Source organism: Chiloscyllium punctatum, chromosome 8 (genome assembly GCF_047496795.1).
Source record: "Chiloscyllium punctatum isolate Juve2018m chromosome 8, sChiPun1.3, whole genome shotgun sequence".
Taxonomy (NCBI): Eukaryota; Metazoa; Chordata; class Chondrichthyes; order Orectolobiformes; family Hemiscylliidae; genus Chiloscyllium; species Chiloscyllium punctatum.
In genome coordinates this window covers 131,544,342-131,565,853 of record NC_092746.1, presented here as the reverse complement: position 1 = coordinate 131,565,853, position 21,512 = coordinate 131,544,342, and the positions used below count along the sequence as shown (strand labels likewise).

The following is a 21,512-nucleotide window of genomic DNA, read 5'->3' as shown; positions in this document are numbered from 1 at the left end:
AACCTGTCCATGCTGACCTGATAACCCAACACAATCTAGTTCCACCTGCCAGCACCCGGCCCATTCCCTCCAAACTCTCCCCATTCATATACCCATCCAAATGCCTTTTAAATGTTGCAATTGTACCAGCCTCCACCACTTCCTCTGGCAGCTCATTCCATACACGCACTACCCTCTGTGTGAAAAAGTTGCCCCTTAGATCCCTTCTAAATTTTTCCCCTCTCACCCTAAACCTATGCCCTCTCGTTCTGGACTTCCCCACTCCAGGGAAAAGACCTTGTCCAGTTACCCAATCCATGCCCCTCATGATTTTACAAACCTCTATAAGGTCACCCCTCAGCCTCTGACGCTCCAGGGAAAACAGCCCCAGCCTGTTCAGCCTCTACCTATAGCTCAACCTCTCCAAGCCTAGCAACAGCCTTGTAAGTCTTTTCTGAACCCTTTCAAGTTTTACGACATCATTCCGATAGGAGAGAGGCCAGAGATGGTGAAACCCATTCCTCCAGCTTTCTTCTTTCCCAAAAGCGATCCCAATGTCGCAAAAATCTAAACCCTTCCCCTTTACACTATCCCTCAAGCCACGCATTTACCTCCCTGATCTGCCTTTGCCTAGTGAAGCACTTGGCACAAGTAATATTTCTGAGATTCTTATCATGGAGGTCCTGAACTTTAACGAACTCCCAACTCCTAAAACTGATTCGGCCATTCCTCCCAATGTTGCTGGTTCCACATGAAATACAAGCACTGATTGTTCACCTTCCTTTTCAGAACTTTATCCAGCCATTCTGTTATATCCTGAAGTCTTGCATCCAGAAGGCAGTAGACCACATGGGTCTATAGTCAACAGGAAAGGAGCAATCACTTTTTTAGATTACTTACAGTGTGGAAACAGGCCCTTCGGCCCAACAAGTCCACACCGACCCGCCGAAGCGTAACCCACCCAGACCCATTCCCCTATATTTACCCCTTCACCTAACACTACGGGCAATTTAGCATGGCCAATTCACCTAACCTGCACATTTTTGGATTGTGGGAAGAAACTGGAGCACCCGGAGGAAACCCACACAGACACGGGGAGAATGTGCAAACTCCACACAGAGAGTCGCCTGAGGTGGGAATTGAACCCTGGTCTCTGGCGCTGTGAGGCAGCAGTGCGAACCATTGTGCCACCGTACCATATGGTGTGTTTTTTATAGACCCCTCAATAGCAGCAGGGAGATGGAAGAATAGATTGGACAGCAGATCTTGGTAAGGTGCAGATGTAACAGTGTCGTTGTTATGGGTAATTTCAACTTCCCCAATATTGATTGGAACCTCCTCAGTGCAGATGGTCTGGATGGAGCCAATTTTGTCAGGTGTGTCCAGGAAGGATTCCTGACTCAATCTGTAGAAAGGCCCACTAGGAGAAAGGCCATATTGGATTTGGTGCAAAGCATCGAGCCAGGCCAGGTGTCAGATCTCTCAGTGGGAGAGCATTTTGGTGAGGAGGGAACTTGTGCCTCAAGTCTGAAGAGGTAGGGGAGGCTGTAAATAAGTTTTTTTGCTTCAGTATTCACGAGAGAGTGGGACCGTATGGATAGTGAGAACACTGTGGACCAGGTTAATAGGCTGGAACAGATTGATATTAAGAAAGTGGACGTGCTGGAAATTCTGGGACACATCAACATAGATAAGTACCCAGGGCCAGACCAGATATATCCAAGGTTACTACAGGAAACGAGGAATGAGATTTCTGCGCATCTGGTGATGGCCTTTGCATCCTCACTCTCCACGGGAGTAATATCGGATGATTGGAGGGAGGCGAATGTTGTTCCTCTGTTCAAAAAAGGGAATAGGGAAATCCCTGGGAATTACAGACCAGTCAGTCTTACGTCCGTGTTACTAGAAAGGATTCTGAGAGATAGGATTTATAACTATTTGGAAAAACATAGTTTGATTAAAGATAGTCAGCATGGCTTTGTGAAGGGCAGGTTATGCCTCACAAGCCTTATTGAATTCTTTGAGGATGTGACGAGATAAGTTGACAAAGGTCGAACAGTGAATTTGGTGTGTATGGATTTCAGTGAGGCATTTGATAAGGTTCCCCACAGTAGGCTCATTCAGAAAGTTAGGAGGTATGGGATACAGGGAAGTTTGGCTGTCTGGATACAGAATTAGCTGGCCGAAAGAAGACAGTGAGTAGTCGTGGATGGAAAGTATTCCACCTGGAGCTCGGTGACCAGTGGTGTCCTACAGGGATCTGTTCTTGGGCATCTGCTCTTTGTGATTTTTATAAATGACTTGGATGAAGAAATGGAAGGGTGGGTTAGTGAGTTTGCTGATGACACAAAGGTCGGTGGTGTTGTAGATAGTGTTAAAGGCTATTGTAGGCTACAACAAAACATTGACAGGATGCAGAACTGGGCTGAGAAGTGGCAGATGGAGTTTAACCAGGATAAATGCAAAGTGGTCCACTTTGGAAGGTCGAATTTGAATGCTAAATACAGAGTTAGCAACAGGATTCTTGGCAGTTTGGACGGCGTTGCCAAGTTGGAAGGTCAGATCTGGGAAAAGGTGGGAGATGGGGAAATGAAATAACCCCATTACCCGATGACCGAACACTTTAACTCCCCCTCCCACTCCCCAAAGGACATGCAGGTGCTGGGCCTCCTCCATCACCAAACGCTAACCACCCGACACCTGGAGGAAGAACTTCTCATCTTCCACCTTGGGACCCTCCAACCACATGGCATCAATGTAGATTTCACCAGTTTCCTCATCTCCCCTCCCCCCACCTTATCCCAGATCCAATCTTTCAACTCGGCACCGCCCTCTTAACCTGTCCTGCCTGTCCATCTTCCCTCCCACCTATCCACTCCACCCTCCTCTCCGACCTATCACCTTCACCCCCACCTCCATTGGCCTTACACACTCTCAGCTACCTTCCCTCCAGGCGAAAGTGCGGACTGTTGATCCTGGAGGTTGGGTGTCAAGATTAGAGTGGGGCTGGAAATGCACAGCAGGTCAGGCAGCATCCAAGGAGCAGGAAAATCGATGTTTCAGGCAGGAGCCCTTCATCAGGAATTTACTATCTAAATGGAGTCAACTGAGGTAAAGGGGAAGTACAACGAGATCTAGGTGTTCTTGTATATCAGTCAATGAAGGTAAGCATGCAGGTACAGCAGGCAGTGAAGAAAGCTAATGGCATGCTGGCCTTCATAACAAGAGGAATTGAGTATAGGAGCAAAGAGGTTCTTCTGTAGCTGTACAGGGCTCTGGTGAGACCACACCTGGAGTATTGTGTGCAAGTTTGGTCTCAAAGTTGAGGAAAGACATTCTGGCTATTGAGGGAGTGCAGTGTAGGTTCACAAGGTCAATTCCCGGAATGGTGGGACTATCATATGTTGAAAGATTGGAGTGACTGGGCTTGTATACGCTTGAGTTTAGAAGACTGAGAGGGGATCTGATTGAGACGTATAAGATTATTAAAAGATTGGACACTCTGGAGGCAGGAGGCATGTTTCCGCTGATGGGTGAGTTCCGAACCAGAGAATACAGTTTAAAAATAAGTGGTAGGCCGTTTAAAACAGAGTTGAGGAGAAACTTCTTCACCCAGAGAGTGGTGGGTGTATGGAATGCTCTGCCCCAGAAGGCAGTGGAGGCCAAGTCTCTGGATACTTTCAAGAAAGAGATGGATAGAGCTCTTAAAGATAGTGGAATCAAGGGTTATGGGGATAAGGCAGGAACAGGATACTGGTTGAGGATGATCAGCCATGATCAAAATGAATGGTGGTGCTGGCACGAAAGGCCAAATGGCCTACCCCTGCACCTATTGTCACGCCGATTTTCCTGTTCCTTGGTTGCTGCCTGACCTGCTGTGCTTTTCCAGCACCATTCTAATCTACCTTCCCTCCAGCCCCATCCCCCTCCCATTTATCTCTCAGCCTCCTTTGCCCACAAAAGTTGGAGGTGCCGTTGATAGTATCGAGGGCTATTGCAGGCTGCAGCGCGACATAGACAGGATGCAGAGCTGGACTGAGAAATGGCAGATGGAGTTCAACCTGGATAAATGCAAAGTGATGCATTTTGGAAGGTTGAATTTGAATACTGAATATAGGATTAAAGACAGGATTCTTGGCAGTGTGGAGGAACAGAGGGATCTGGGTGTTCAAGTGCATAGACCCTTAAAGTTGCCCCCTGGGTGGATAGGGTTGTTAAGAAAGCATATGGTGTTTTGGCTTTCATTAACAGGGGGATAGAGTTTAAGAGGCATGAGGTTTTGCTGCAGCTCTACAAGTCCCTGGTGAGACCGCACTTGGAATATTGTATCCAGTTTTGGTTGCCCTACTATAGGAAAGATACAGAGGCTTTGGAGAGGGTGCAAAGAAAGTTTACCAGGATGCTGCCTGGACTGGAGGGCTTGCCTTATGAAGAGAGATTGACTAAACTCAGATTTTTCCCGCTGGAGAGGAGGAAGAGAAGTGGCCTGATTGAGGTATACAAGGTAATGAGAGGCATGGATAGAGTCAATAGCCAGAGACTTTTCCCCAGGGCAGGACTGACTGGCACAAAGGGCCATTTCTTTAAAGTGGAGGAAGGTATAGGGAAAGTACAGAGGTAGATTCTTTACACAGACAGTTGTGAATGCATGGAATGTGCATGTCCAGCAGTGAATTGAGGGGTGCATAGGTTAGGTTATTTTATTTTAGATTAGGATTAATCCTCAGCACAACACCTTGGGCCGAAGTGCCTGTTCTGTGCTGTACTTTTCTACATTCTATATTGTGTCGAAAAATTGTGAATTGAAAAGCAGTGCCTGGTCCCTTTAAGAGATTAAGTGCTTTTTAAGCTTAGAGCTAAACAGAGAAGGTGTCTGTGAGCAGATGGGGAATAGTACAGACAGCCCTAAAATGGAAATATGTGAAAACTGGCTTTCTTAATGGATACCTTAAGCTTGTTTTGACGATGGGTTTGAATTTGGCCAATTAATTTAAACCAAACACTCAGAAATTCGAAGCCAATTGAGTTTAAAAACTGATGGTGTTGACAGCCTGAAACCAATATATTATGAAAATTTGTTGCACCATTGGTTAAGAAAGTGTTTTTTTGAAAATTGGGAGAGAGCTAACTGCCATCAGAAGGGGGTCCAAATCTAAGCTGCAGCGAAAGCAAGTCTGCCATCTGAGATTTTCACACAAAATTGTTAAATTTTGTTTAAAAATACCCATCAAAGGTCCCACAGTATCTCCAGCTCAAACTCCCCACAGACGAATCATCGGAAGAAAGGTGTTTGTAACATGAGATCAGCAGAAGGAAAACTGAAGATAAAGTGGAAAAGACGTAGACTGTGTGAACTTGGAGAGATTAAGTTTTAATTTATTGTTTTCTCATTAATTAGGTTGATATAAAGGGGATTTGTGTTTATTTGAACTGCATTCATTCCAGCAGCATTTAGTTCAGTTAGGGAATATTTAGTACTTATGGGAAACTTTCCAGTTAGTAAGTAATTCTGTTTATTTGTTCATTGTTGGAGTTAAGATAAATAAATTGTTACTTGTTAATTATAGAGAGAGTGAAGTGATTCAATGTCATGTAACCACTCTTTTGTAACAGATTGGGGGTAAGAGGTAAGGTTATACCACTTTTCACACTTCTTTTATCAGATTATGAGGCGAGACTCTTGGTGTTTCGGTTTAAATTATGATATGGCTGTCAACCTCTCCTTCGTAATAGGGGCTAGTGTCGAAATTGGGACAGCTCTCTCACATACGAGTCAAACACACACCTGACATAGTTACACTCATTGAACCATACCTTGCACACAATGTCCCAGACACCAGCATCACTGGATATGTTCTGTCCCACAGCAGGACACAGCCAGCAGAGGTAGTGGCACAGTGGGGAGGCAGTTGTCCTGGGAATCGTCAACATTGATTCCAGTCAAAGTAGACAGAGGCCCCTTCAAAAATGAATCTGGGGAAACAGCTTTAGGGAACCAGAGAATAGCAGATTTTAAATAGAAACGTTGCACCAGTCTTTATGGTGGAAGGTACTTCAAGGATCCATACGACCATAGATATAAAGTGCAGAATTAGACTGTTTGGCCCATTGATTCTGTTTTGCCGTTCAATCATGGCTGATGTTTCTCAAACCCATTCTCCCACATTTTCCCTGTAACCTTGACCTCTTTACTAACCAAGAACCTATTTATTTCTGTCTTAGATACATAAAATGACTTGGCCTCCACAGTCTTATATGACGATGAGTTCCACAGATTCACCCCACCCCACCCCACCCCCTTCTCTGGCTGATGAAATTCCTCCTCATCTCAGTTCGAAAGGGCTGTCCCTTCACCCTGAGACTGTGCCCTCAGGTCTTAGTCTCCCTGCTGGAAACATCTTCTCCATATCCATTCTAGCGAGGCCTCTCGATAATCTTCAAGTTCAACAATAAACCCCAATACTTCTAAATTCCCTCCGATTACAGAACCAGAGTCCTCAACTGCTCCTCATATGACAAATTTCACCTACTCAAGAACATAGGGGAGGAATTAAGCACAATTGCCATCACCGAAGAAGTAATATTAAACAAAATTAATGGGTCTAAAGGCAGTTAAGTCTCCAGACCTTAATGCCTTGCACCCAAGATCTTAAAAGAAGTAGTACAGAGATAACGAATTCATTGACTGTAATTTTCCAAAAATCCTTGGAGTCTTTAGCAGAGCATGATAATTTCCAATAAGACACCTCTGTTCAAAAAGAGAAGGAGGCAAAAAGCAAGTAACAATTAGCCAATTACCCTAACACCTATTTCTGGCAAGTATCGGAATCAATTATTAAGGAAGTAACAGCAAAATATTGGAAACTCATAACTAATCAAGCAGATTAGCATGGCTTCATAAAAAGAAAACCGTGTCTGACTAATTTATTAGATTCTCGAGGAAGTCTGAACCAGAGTGGATAGAGGGGAACCAGTTGATGTGCTGTATTTGACTTCTAGAAGGTGTTCGATAAGCTACCTCACACAAGGTTAACTTATAAGATAACAGCCCACAGTGTTGGAGGCAGTACATTGGCATGGATAAAGAATTAGCTGATGGGCAGAAAACAGTGAGTGGGGATGAAGGGTTCTTTATCTGGTTGGTAACCTGTGACTGGTGGAGTTCCACAGAGATCAGCGTTGGGACTGCAATTGCTTGTAATATATACTACTGACTTGGAAGAATGAAGCAAATGTACTGTAGCCAAATTTGCAGACAAAAGAAACGTGGAAAGGCAGGTTGTGAGAGGGATTCGTTCTTTTTTATTTGGATACAAAAGTTTACAGAGAGACATTGTTAGGTTAAGTGAGTGGGCAAAAAAAGGGAGTACAAATTGAGAAAATGTAAAGTTATAAAATGTAAATATATCATTCCATTGAAGGCAGTTCAGGGAGATTCACTAGGATGATCCCAAATATGGAGATTTGTCTTATGAGCAAAGGTTAAACAGGTTGGGCCTCTACTCACTGGAGGTAAAAACAATGACTGCAGATGCTGGAAACCAGATTCTGGATTAGTGGTGCTGGAAGAGCACAGCAGTTCAGGCAGCATCCAAGGAGCTTCGAAATCAACGTTTCGGGCAAAAGTGAGAGGTGATCTCATTGAAACATGTTGGATTCTTAAGGGGCTTGACAGGGTCAATGCTGAGAGGATATGTCCCCTTGTAGAAGGGTATAGGACCAGAGAACACCACATCATAACAAAGGGATGCTAATTTAAGATGGAGAAGAGGAAAAATATCTTCTCTTAGAGGGTTGTCTTTGGAATTCCTTGGGGGCTGCTTTGTCCTGGACCATGAATGTTGTTGGAGCTGCATTCATCCAGACAAGTGAAGAGTGTTCCACCACCTGCTTGACTTGCACCTTACATGTGATGGACAGGTTTTGGAATTTAGGAATTTACTCAAGTTTTGATTGATAGGATTAATGTCTGGTTGCTCACCAGTGAAACAATCTTAGGTATGCTTCCATAGACCCCTGACTCATGATGTAGTCTGTACCTCTGCCTTCGATCCACTGATTTCTTCTGGACTTGCATGTCTTCCTACCAGGTCTGAAATGCTTTCTGTGACATTCTCTGAATTACGTCAGTATGAAGAGTGTCATCACAAGGTTTGTGGGATTCACTGTCAACAGCAATCAGCAGAATTTGCTTGTTTTGAAGTCTCCTGGGCACCAGCATGTTGTTTTTCATGTTTCTCTTGAAGATCAAAAGTACAACTTCTCAAAGTTGGCACCATTTAGAAATAACACATGCCATTAAGTTGGAGCAGGGGCCCACCATTACCAATACACCATGTTGAACTTATTAGTCCCATCACGTATTTATTTTTTTTCCAAGTTTTAAAAAGCAAAAGATTTACATGGATGTTGCTGGAACTGGAAGGTTTGAATTATTGGGAGAGGCTAAATAGGCTGGGGCTATTTCCCTGTAGCATTGGTGATCTTATGGAGCTTTATGAAATCATGAGTGGTGTGGAGGGTGATTAGTCAAGGTCATCACAAAGTTAGGGGAGAGTAAAATTAGAAGGCAAAGGTTTAAGGTCAGAGGGCAAAGATTTAAAAAGACCTGCAAGGTAACTTTTGGTGCAGAGGGGGTGCGTGCATGGAACAAGCTGCCAGAAGTAGGAGCAGTGGTGGATACAATGACAACATTTCAAAGGCACCAGGATGGGCTTCACTGGTCGACCTGGAATAGTCTTGCTGAGTAAACATGACTGTAACAATTTACATATGACATAAATGTCATCTCCATTATTGTACAGACTATTGGAAGGACATTTTCTTCAGGTCTGATTCTTCTGAGCTCTTTTAATTATTCCAAGTCCCCATAACTTCATTACAGTGGTAGCGTTTAATGCACTTAAAAGATTTGTAAACACATTCAGATTGATATACAACACTCACTTTCATTAAAAAAGTGAAATATAGAGTATTTATTAAGTGGTGTGAGGCTGGCAATTGTTGAACTTTTGAAGATGGCCTAATGGTATGATTGCTGGACTAGTAATTCAGAAAGTCAGCTAATGTTCTGGGGACTTGGGGTTAAATCCTGCCATGGTAGATGATGCAATTTTAATAATCTGAAATTAAGAATCTACTGATAACCATGAAACCACTGTTGATTGTTGGAAAAACCCACCTGGTTCACAAATGTTCATTAGGGAAGGAAACTGCCATCCTTCCCTGGTCTGGCCTACATGTGACTCCAGACCCACAGCAACGTGGTTGACTCTTAACTACCCTCTGAAATGGCTCAGCAACCCATTCAGTTCAAAGGCAACTAGGAACAGGCAATAAATGCTGGCCAGTCGGTGAGACCCATGTCCATAAGTGATTTTTATAAAAGAGACTTTGTTGTTCTTGTTCTGAGTCACTGGAAGTTAACATGCAGATACAACAAGCTATTAAGAATATATAAGTACTTTGTCCTTCATCAAAAGACATGGCCGTGGCTAATTGTTAAAGGAAAAAATGTCTGAACTGTAGCAGTTACATGTTATTTGCAAATGAAGAACATAATTGGAAAGTTGGCTCACCCATATCTAACAAAAGAAATTAAGAACAGCGTTAGATCCAAAAACAGGACCAAAAAAGCCTCAAGAAAAAATAGCAAGACTGAGGATTAGGAGCACTTTAGAATTGAGAAGGGAGGATCAAGATGTTAATTAAGAAGGAATAAATAGAGCATGAGAGTAAACTTGAAGAGGCTCTTGAAGATAGAGTGCAAGCACCTTCATAAAATACAAGGAGAAAAGATTCATAAAGACAAATGCAGCCTCTTACAGTCTGAAACAGGAGAACGAATAATAGAGAATAAGGAAATAGCAGACCAATTAAACAACTACATTTGGGCAGCATTATGGCTCAGTAGTTAAGCACTGCTGCCTCACTGTACCAGGGACCTGGGCTCGATTCCAGCCTCAGGTGACTGTCTGTGTGGAGTTTGCACATTCTCCCTGTATTTGCATGGGTTTCCTCCCACAATCCAAAGATGTGGATTGGCCATGCTAAATTGTCCATAGTGTGAGGCGCATTAGTCATACGGAGATGGAGGGGCTACTCTTCAGAGGGTTGGTATGGACTTGTTGGGCCGAAAGGCCTGTTTCCATATTGTAGGGAATCTAATCTAACTTGTTGCAGTGTTTCAAAAATGCTAAGGAAAGAGAATCTTTTGGGAAGGAGTAATTGAGATAAATCTCTATTTTTAAAAAAAACTCCTGGAGAAATTAATGGAACTGAAAGCTGATAAATCCTGTGTCTGATAATTTATATCCTCGGGTATCAATTGAGGGGACATGGAAACAATGGATGTTATCTTCCAAAATTCTGGAGATTCTGGAACAGTCCCAGCAGATTGGAGAGTGGCAAGTTAATCTCACTGTTTAAAAAAGGAAAGAAGGAAAAAAGGAAAAAAATTCAGTATTATAGACTTGTTAGCCCAGGATCAGCAATAGGGGAAACGTTGAAATCTACTACAAAGTATGATAAAAGGATACTTAGAAAACAGCAATGGCTTTACACAAAGTCAACATGGATTTATGAAAGGGAAAGCATTTTTGACAGACTTACTTGAGATTTTCTGAAGCTATAACTACTAGAATAGATGAGGGAGTACCACTGGATATATTCATGACTCCTAAGGTCAGGGGTATTTATTAGAGAAGTCACTTTACTAACCCTTCTAGTTACTCTACATGAAACACTGAATCTTACTTTCTAAGATTTATCTTGTACAGGCTATAATTCCAATTCTTCACCTGCAAGCTGAAACACTCCAGTTGCTGAATATTTATCTGCTCTTTCTTTCATTTCCACTCATTTTACCATGATCTCTCCACCTATGTATTCTGTGCCTGTGTGCTGCCATCCACTTCACCTGACGAAGGAGCAGCACTCCGAAAGCTTACGATTTCAAATAAACCTGTTGGACTATAATCTGCTGCTCTGAGACTTCTGACATTCTTGAACCACTGCAGTCCATGTGCTGTGGGTAGACCCGAAACGTCGATTCTCCTGCTCCTTGGATGCTGCCTGACCTGCTGTGCTCTTCCAGCAACACATTTTTCAGCGTAGACCCACAATGCCAATATATTTCCAAATCAGGACAGTGAGTGACTTGGAGGGGAATTTGTAGATGGTGTTCCCATGTATCTGCTGCCCTTGTCCTTCTAGATAGAAGTAATCATGAGTTTGGAAGGTGCTGTCTGAGGACCTTTGGTGAATTTCTGCAGTGCATCTTATAGATTGTACACACTGCTGCTACTGAGCATCTCAGGTGGATGGAGTAGATGCTTGTAGACATGGTGCCAAACAAGCCGGCTACTTTGTCCTGGATGATGTCGAGTTTCTTGAATGTTGTTGGAGCTGCACTGCTGATTTGTGCCTTTTGGATGGTAGACAAGCTTTGGGGAGTCAGAAGGTGAGTTCCCAGCCTCTGAGCTGCTCTTCTGGTCAATGGTAATCGGCAGGATGTTGACACTGGGGGATTCAATAATGGTTATACCAAGGGACAGCGATTAGACTGTTTCTCATTGGAGATGGTCATTGCTGCCTTTAATCCTATGTGAATGTTAATTGCCACTTTTCAGCCCAAACCTGGATATTATCCAGGCCTTTTTGCATTGGAATATGGACTGCTTCAGTATCTGTGGAGTTGTGGATTGTGTTGAACATTGTTTAATCATCAGTGAACATCCCCACTTCTGACCTTATGTCATTGATGAGGCAGGTACTGGGTAGAAGGGTGATGGAGAGTGGGTAGGTAAATGAAGTTGAGGCTGAGATGAGTTGTATTATTGCAAGAAATGGCAGAGCAGGCTCAAAGAACTGTATGGCCTAACCCTGCTCCTTGTTCTGAAGTTCTTATGATGTGTGATAGGATGCACATTGCCCCAAGAACATTGAAAGACAATATAAAATAGAGAGTACAATTCTAAATGAGTGCAGGAACAGAGGGAGCTAGTATCACAGATCATTGAAGGTGGCAGTACAGGTGGAGAAAGCAGTTAATTAAACAGCAAGCGCCCTTGGCTTTATTAATAGGGCAGAGAGGGAAACGTCGATTCTCCTGTTCTTTGGATGCTGCCTGACCTGCTGTGCTTTTCCAGCAACACATTTTCAGCAGAGAGTACAACAGCAGGGAAGTAATGTTGAACATGAAAAAGACATTTTAGACCTCAATTGGAGTACTGTGTACATAGAACATAGAAGAATACAGCGCAGTACAGGCCCTTCAGCCCTCGATGTTGCGCCGATCAAAGCCCACCTAACCTACACTAACCCACTATCCTCCATATACCTATCCAATGCCCGCTTAAATACCCATAAAGAGGGAGAGTCCACTACTGTTACTGGCAGGGCATTCCATGAACTTACGACTCGCTGAGTGAAGAACCTACCCCTAACATCAGTCCTATATCTACCCCCCCCTTAATTTAAAGCTATACCCCCTTGTAACAGCTGACTCCATACGTGGAAACACTTGTAGACATTGCATTATAGAAAAAGAGACGAATGCATGGGAGATTTACTAAACTTTAAAAATATAAACCACAACTACTAGGTTAGCCTGGGGCACTGTGTTTTTTTAAGAGCAAAATGACAGTGCTATTTTCTGGGATGCCGAAGGAGCAAAGATGGCCTTTAGTAGAGCGATATGCTCTTTTTGTGGAATGTGGGAGTTTCCACATTACTGAGGATTATGTTTGCAGGAAGTGTCTTTGGTTGCGAATCCTATCATCAAACGGATCAGTTGGAGTGACTGTTCGAGGCAATGAGGAAATTACAAGAGCTAGGGGTGTGATGGATGGCGGTTATAGGAAGGGAGAAAAGCCACAGAGACAATCAAGCAGATGGGTTCACCGGTAGTGCAGGAGTCTTCTGTGGTAATTCGCATTTCAAGAAACATGCTGTTTTGGAAATGCAGGGGGTGATGGATTCTCACAGGAATGTAGGATGAACAACCAAGTTTCTGGTATCGAGATTGGCTCTAATGTAATGAGGGGTAAGTCAGGATCCAAGCGATCGGTTGTGATAGGGGACTCTCTAGTCAGAGGCACAGACAGATGTTTCTGTGGCCAGGAGCGAAAAATCGGAATTGTGTGTTGCCTCCCTGGTGCTAGGATCAAGGATATCGCAGAGAGGGTGCAGAATGTTCTCAAAGGGGAGAGAGATCAGCAGGAGGTCATTGTACACATTGGAACCAACAACATAGGAAGGGAAAAGGAAGAAAGTCTGAAGTGAGAATATAGAAAGTTAAACAATAATTTAAAAAGGAGGTCCTAGAGAGTAGTAATATCTGGATTACTCCCAGTGCTACGAGCTAGTGAGGGTAGGAATAGGAGGATAGAGTAGATGAATACGTGGCTGAGGAGCTGGTGCATGGGTGAAGGGGTTCACATTTTTGGATCATTGGAATATCCTCCGGGGTGGAAGTGACCTATACAAGAACATTGCACCTGAATTGGAAGAGGACTAATATACTTGCAGGGAGATTTGCTAGAGCTCCTCGGGAGGATTTAACTGAGTACGTTGTGGGGGGATCCCAGGGAAATAGTGAGGAAAGAGATCAATCTGAGACTGGTACACTCGGGAAAGGCAGCAAATCAAATAGTCAGGGCAGGCAGGAACAAAGCAGAGAACAAAGTAGGACTGATAAAGTAAGCTGCATTTACTTCACTGCAATGGGCCAAGCAGGGAAGGCAGATGGACCCAGGGCAAGACTAGGAACATGGGACTGGGATATCATAGCGATTCGATTCGATTCAATTCCCAACAGTGTGGAAATAGGCCCTTCAGCCCAATAAGTCCACACCAACCCATCAAAGTGTGACCCACCCAGACTCAATCCACTCTGACTAATGCACCAAACACTATGGGCAGTTTAGCATGGCCAGTTCACCTGACCTGCACATCTTTGGACTGTGGGAGGAAACCAGAGCACCCAGAGGAAACCCACGCAGAGTTACAGAAACGTGGCTCAGAGATGGAGAGGACTGACAGGATACAAATGCCACAGGAAGGATAGAAAGGGAGGCAAGAGAGGAGGGGGAGTGGCGTTTTTGGTAAGGGATAGCATTACAGCTGTGCTGAGGGAGGATATTCCCGGAAATACATCCAGGGAAGTTAGTTGGGTGGAACTGAGAAATAAGAAAGGGATGATAACCTTATTGGGATTGTATTATAGACTCCCAATAGTCAGAGGGAAATTGAGAAACAAATTTGGAAGGAGATCTCAGCTATCTGTAAGAATAATAGGGCAGTTATGGTAGGGGATTTTAACTTTCCAAACATAGACTGGAACTGCCATAGTGTTAAGGGTTTAGATGGAGAGGAATTTGTTAAGTATGTGCAAGAAAATTTTCTGATTCCGCATGTGTATGTACCTTCTAGAGAAGGTGCAAAATGTGATCTACTCTTGGGAAATAAGGCAGGGCAGGTGACTGATGTGTCAGTGGGGGAGCACTTTGGGGCCAGCGACCATAATTCTATTAGGTTTAAAATAGTGATGGAAAAGGATAGACCAGATCTAAAAGTTGAAGTTCTAAATTGGAGGAACGCTAATTTTGACAGTATTAGGCAAGAACTTTCAAAAGCTGATTGGAGGCAGATGTTCGCAGGTAAAGGGATGGCTGGAAAATGGGAAGCCTTCAGAAATGAGAAAATGAGAATCCAGAGAAAGTATATTCCTGTCAGGGTGAAAGGAAAGGCTGGTAGGTGTAGGGAATGCTGGATGACTAAAGAAATTGAGGTTTGGTTAAGAAAAAGAAGGGAGCAAATGTCAGGAATAGACAGGAGGGCGAGAGAGAATGCTTAGAAGTGTATAAAGACAGCAGGCATATACTTAAGAGGGAAATCAGGAGGGCAAAAGGAGACATGAAGTAGCTTTGGCAAATAGAGTTAAGGAGAATCCAAAGGGTTTTTATAAATACATTAAGGACAAAAGGGTAACTAGGGAGAGAATAGGACCTGTCAAAGATCAGCAAGGCGGCCTTTGTGTGGAGCCGCAGGAGATGGGGAAGATACTAAATGAGTATTTTGTATCAGTGTTTACTGACGAAAAGGACATGGAAGATAAAGAATGTGGGCAAAGAGATGGTGACATCATGAAAAATGTCCATATTACAGAGGAGGAAGTGCTGGATGTCTTGAAATGCATAAAAGTGGATAAATCCCCAGGACCTGATCAGGTGTACCCTCGAACTCTGTGGGAACCTAGGGAAGTGATTGCTGGGCCTCTTACTGAGACATTTGTATCATCGATAGTCACAGGTGAGGTGCCAGTAGACTGGGGGTTGGCTAACATGGTGCCACTGTTTAAGAAGGATGGTAAGGACTAGCCAGGGAACGACAGACCAGTGAGCCTGACGTCTGTGGTGGGCAAGTTGTTGGAGGGAATCCTGAGGGACAAGATGTACATGTATTTGGAAAGGCAAAGACTAATTAGGGATAGTCAACACGGCTTTGTTGATGATTAGTTTCCCTACAGTGTGGATACAGACCGTTCAGCCCAACAAGTCCACACCGACCCTCCAAAGAGTAACCCACCCAGGCCCATCTCCCTCTGACTAATGCACTTGATACTATGAGCAATTTAGTATGGCCAATTCACCTGACTTGCACATCTTTGGACTGTGGGAGGAAACTGGAGCACCCGGAGGAAACCCACACAGACACAGGGAAATGTGCAAACTCCACACAATCGCCTAAGGCGGGAATCGAACCCAGGTCCCTGGTGCTGTGAAGCAACAATGCTCACCACTGAGCCACTGTGCCACCCTTCATCAAAAGGGCTTTTGCCCGAAACGTTGATTTTCCTGCTCCTTGGATGCTGCCTGACCTGCAGTGCTTTTCCAGCACTACGCTAAACTTGACTTTAATCTCCAGTATCTGCAGTGCCCATTTTCATCTATATGGACTTCAGGAAGGCATTCAACAAAGTTCCCCATAGGAGACTAATTAGCAAGTTTAGATCTCATGGAATACAGGGACAACTAGCCATTTGGATACAGAACTAGCTCAAAGGTAGAAGACAGAGGGTGGTGATGGAGGGTTGCTTTTCAGACTGGAGGCCTGTGACCAGTGGAGTGCCACAAGGATCGGTGCTGGGTCCTCTACTTTTTGTCATTTACGTAAATGATTTGGATGTGAACATAAGAGGTATAGTTAGTAAGTTTGCAGATGACACCAAAATTAGAGGTGTAGTGGACAGCGAAGAAGGTTACCTCAGATTACAACAGGATCTTGATCAGATGGGCCAATGGGCTGAGGAGTGGCAGATGGAGTTTAGTTTCGATAAATGCGAGGTGCTGCATTTTGGGAAATCAAATCTTAGCAGGACTTATCCACTTAATGGTAAGGTCCTAGGGAGTGTTGCTGAACAAAGAGACCTTGGAGTGCAGGTTCATAGCTCCTTGAAAGTGGAGTCACAGGTAGATAGGATAGTGAAGAATGCATTTGAAATGCTTTCCTTTACTGGTCAGAGTATTGAATACAGGAGTTGGGAGGTCATGTTGCGGCTGTACAGGACATTGGTTAGGCCACTGTTGGAATATTGCGTGCAATTCTGGTCTCCTTCCTATTGGAAAGATGTTGCGAAACCTCAAAGGGTTCAGAAAAGATTCACACGGTTGTTGCCAGGGTTGGCGGTTTTGAGCTATTGGGAGAGGCTGAACAGGCTGGGGCTGTTTTCTCTTGAGCGATGGAGGCTGAGGGGTGACTTTATCAAGGTTTATAAATTCATGATAGGATAAATAGGCAAAGTCTTTTCCCTGGGGTGGGGGATTCCAGAGTTAGAGGGCATAGGTTTATGGTGAGAGAGGAAGGATTTAAAAGGGACCCACAAGGGCAACATTTTCACACAGAGGGTGGTACATGATGGAATGAGCTGCCAGAGGAAGTGGTGGAGTCTAGTACAATTGCAACGTTTACAAGGCATCTGGATTGGTATATGAATAGGAAGGGATTGGAGGGATATGGGCCAAGTGATGGCAAAAGTGGGACTAGATTAGTTTCGGATATCTGGTCAGCATGGACTAGTTGGACTGAGGGGTCTGTTTCCGTGCTGTACTTCTCTGTGACTGGGTAATCCTAATCGTTTCAGGAATTAGAAACTTCAGTGAGAATCAATTGAAGAAGTTGAGACTGCTCTCCCTGGCAAGACAAAGGCTGAGAGGAGATGTGATCGACGTTTTCAAAATCCGAAGCAGACTGGACAGAGTAAATCGGGAGAAGCTGTTCCCACTCGTAAAAGGAAGAAGAATGAAAGGATTTTGACTTAAAGTCTGGTGCAAGCAAAGTAAAGGTGATGTGAGAACCTGCCTTCTCAACCAGCGAGCAGTTAGGGTGTGGAATGAACTGCCTAGAAACATGGTGGAGACAAGTTCAATTGAGGCATTCAAGAGGGACTTTGATTAGATTAGATTAGATTCCCCACAGTGTGGAAACAGGCCCTTCGGCCCAACAGGTCCACACTGACCGTCTGAAGAGTAACCCACCCAGACCCGTTTCCCTACATTTACTCCTGACTAATGCACCTGACACTATGGGCAATTTTCCATGGCCAATCGACCCTAACCTGCACAACTTTTGGATTGTAGGAAGAAACTCACGCAGACACAAGGGGGAGAATGTACAAATGCCACAGACCGAGGGTAGAATCGAACCCGGGCCCCTGGCGCCGTGAGGCAGCAGTGCTAACCACTGAGCCACTGTACCGTCCATTTCATTCCCTCTCTCCCTGTCTTTGTCTCTCTCTCTCTCTCTCTTGTTCTCTCTCTCTGTCTATCTCTCACCCTCTCTCCATGTCTCTCTCTCCATCTCTCACCCTCGCTCGGTGTCTCTCACTCCATCTCTCACCCTCTCTCCCTGTCTCTCCCTCCATCTCTCACCCTCTCTCCCTGTCTCTCTCTCTCTCTCTGTCTCTCTCGTTCCCTCTTTCCCTGTCTCTCCCTCTCTCTCATTTTCTCTCTCTCTCCCTCCTGGTCTCTCTCTCTCTCTGTCTATCTCTCTCTCTCTGTCTCTCTTGCTGTCCAGTGCAATTTTCTCATATCTGCGCCCATCCTCTACCATGCTCCTGACTTGGTTGCTGGTTTGGGGGCGAATGGGGATGGGGACTGTGCATCTTCTTCCAACGGGAAGAAAGACAGGCAGAGACCACTCTGCCCCTTTCTGAGGGATGGTTATTTGGATGGAAATGATGTGCATGGATATGGGGAAACACTCAATACAAGCTCAAGGAATAGCACCTCATCAATCACTTTTGTAATACAATCCTCTGGTCACGTACCTATCCAAGTGTCTTTTAAATGTTGTAATTGTATTCTGCTACGCTGGGGAAAAGGTTTTGGCTATTCACCTTAGCATGCACCTCACGATTTTAGAAACCTCAGCCTGCTGTGCTCCCGCGGTAAAGGTCTCAGCCTATCCAACTTCTCCTCATAACTCAAACCTTCCAGTTTCAGTAACAGCCTTGTGAATCTTTTTTGCACCCTTTCCAGTTTAATAACATCCTTCCAATAGCAGACAACCAGAATTGTGCACAGTACGATGGTCTCGCCAATGTCTTGTAAAGTTACAACAACACATTCCAACTCCTGGATTCAATGCTCTGACCAATGAAGTCAAACACCTTCTTCACATATTTGGGCTGAAGGCATTTGGACCAATATATGGATAAGAAAGGTTTGGAAAGATATGGACCAAGTGCAGGGAAATGGGGTTAACATGGAAGGACATTTTGGTCGGCATGGACCAGTTTGGGCCAAAGGGCCTGTCTCTGTGCTGTAGGACTCGATGACTCTCAGATTGTGAGACACAATTGCCCATGCACAAAGCCATGTTGACCACCCCTAATCAATCCTTGCCTTTCTAAATGCATGTAGATACGGTATCTCAGAAACCATTCTAACAACCTACCCATCACTGACATCAGGCTCACTGGTCTATAGTTCCTCGGCTTTTCCTTGTAGCCTTTCTTAAATAATGGCACAACATTAGCCAGTCTGCTGTCTTCTGGCTCCTCAACCATGGTTATTTATAATAAAAATCTACACCAGGACCCCACAATTTCTTCCATTGCTCCTCACAATGTCCTGGGATACACCTGATCAGATCCCAGGGATTCATCTGCCTTTATGCATTTTAAGACCTTCAGCATCTGCTCATCTGTAATGTGGACTCATTTGAAGAGATCAATATTTATTTCACTCAGTTCCCTAGATTCCATGTCCTTCTTCATCGTAAATACTGACACAAAATATTCAATTAGGATCTCACCCACCTTCTGTTTCAGACATAGACAGCGCTGTTGATCTTTAAGAGGCCCTATTCTCTCCTTAGTTACTCTTTTGCCCTTAATATATTTGTAGAATCTCTTTGGATTCTCCTCAACAGTTTCACACAATAATCTCTGCCTCAATGTTATTTTGCTTCTCTCTGCAGGTTTTGGTTTTCCTCTCGTTTGTCTCTTGACTTCTCTTCCATAAAACAGCTGTCCGTCATTCTGCCATTATAACATCTCTAGACACAGCTTTCATCTCCTCATGTGTCTCATTATCACTCGTTCTGACCTTGCACACCACCATCTCTTTTGTCACTTCATCTGTCCTTACTTTGTTCTGGTCATTTTCAACTCCCCCTTTCAGTGGTTTAAAACGCATTACATATTGAGAGATTCTGGGTGGAATTCAATGGCTGTAGTCAGGGGAGGGGGGCATTCACTGGCTGGAAAACTGGTGCCAAGCTCTTCACTTTGGGAAACCTGATGGAATTTAATCTCAATCAGACAGCAATATGAAATCCCATCCGTGGAAATCCAGTTGTGGTCTCATGAGGGACGAGTGTACGACAAACAAAAGTGGTGGCCAGGCCTACGCCTGCAGAGGTTGCAGCTCGAGCCCATGGGAGGAGCTGATTGGAAGGACTCACCAGGGTGAGACAGGGAGGCCTTGTGTGAAGTGGAGGAGGTCTTAAGTTGGATTCCTGCTTGCTGTCATGGGGAACAGAGTGCAGAGAATGCCTACCAGAACAAAGAACGAGAGGAGATTGCATGGATTTGAAAGGAAAAACAATAAGCTGAGATTTTTTATGAAAACTTGAAGCTATGTTTTTCCAATCAGCTTGGTGCACATTTCCAACATCCAAAGTTTATCTTTTTCTACTCTCACTCAGAAGTCTCACGTTCTCACTAGGAACTTATTCTAGACAGGCTCTCGGGTTACACAGTACCTTGCAACTCATTGACAGGAGATACAGTGGACTGATCAGCAGCAAAGTTCCCACTGTCTGGTTTGTTGGACTTCTTGGATGTGGAAGTGTTTGGCTCCTTGCTTGGAGCAGATCTATTAGGAGCTAAGGGAAAAGGTGGAGAGAAAAACAGATAAACCACATCTAATAAACATACCAACAAGATGCACCCACTGTTAAATAAGGTCAACTGGTAGGATGACAATGAGGAGAAACTGGATAGGCTGCGTTTGTTCTCCTTGGAGTTTAGGAGGCGGAGGGGGGACATAATTGAAGTATCCAAAACTCTGAGAGGCATAGGCAGTGAAGTTTGCACAAATCTCCTTCCTTTGGCAGATGTGTCCAAGACCAGACAGCATCATTCTAAGGTGAGAAGTAAGTGGTTATGAGGAGATCTGAGAAAAATGTTTTCACCCAGAGGGTGGCAGAAGCAGGGACCATGTTGCCCGAGAGGGTGGTGGAAGCAGGGACCATGCTGCCTGAGAGGGTGGTGGAAGCAGGGACCATGTTGCCCGAGAGGGTGGTGGAAGCAGGGACCATGCTGCCTGAGAGGGTGGTGGAAGCAGGGACCATGTTGCCCGAGAGGGTGGTGGAAGCAGGGACCATGTTACCCGAGAGGGTGGTGGAAGCAGGGACCATGTTGCCCGAGAGGGTGGTGGAAGCAGGGACCATGTTGCCCGAGAGGGTGGTGGAAGCAGGGACCATGTTGCCCGAGAGGGTGGTGGAAGCAGGGACCATGTTGCCTGAGAGGGTGGTGGAAGCAGGGACCATGTTGCCCGAGAGGGTGGTGGAAGCAGGGACCATGTTGCCTGAGAGGGTGGTGGAAGCAGGGACCATGTTGCCCGAGAGGGTGGTGGAAGCAGGGACCATGTTACCCGAGAGGGTGGTGGAAGCAGGGACCATGTTGCCTGAGAGGGTGGTGGAAGCAGGGACCATGTTGCCCGAGAGGGTGGTGGAAGCAGGGACCATGTTGCCCGAGAGGGTGGTGGAAGCATGGACCATGTTGCCCGAGAGGGTGGTGGAAGCATGGACCATGCTGCCCGAGAGGGTGGTGGAAGCAGGGACCATGCTGCCTGAGAGGGTGGTGGAAGCAGGGACCATGTTGCCTGAGAGGGTGGTGGAAGCATGGACCATGCTGCCCGAGAGGGTGGTGGAAGCAGGGACCATGTTGCCCGAGAGGGTGGTGGAAGCATGGACCATGTTGCCCGAGAGGGTGGTGGAAGCATGGACCATGCTGCCCGAGAGGG

The 21,512-nt window shown here is 44.9% G+C and overlaps 1 protein-coding gene across 10 annotated transcripts in view; it reads right to left on the bottom strand.

The window, feature by feature from the left end:
* LOC140480929 (IQ motif and ankyrin repeat domain-containing protein 1-like) overlaps positions 1 to 21,512 on the bottom strand; it is a 343,897-nt gene that overhangs the window by 135,967 nt on the left and 186,418 nt on the right. For 7 of the 10 annotated variants that reach the window (XM_072576521.1, XM_072576525.1, XM_072576524.1 and 4 more), the window contains one exon: positions 20,248 to 20,370. The exons of the other annotated variants lie outside the window; for them this stretch is intronic. In XM_072576521.1, coding sequence (XP_072432622.1) covers positions 20,248 to 20,370 — 123 coding nt within the window. The remainder of the gene's footprint in view (positions 1 to 20,247; positions 20,371 to 21,512) is intronic. 10 annotated transcript variants of the gene reach the window in all.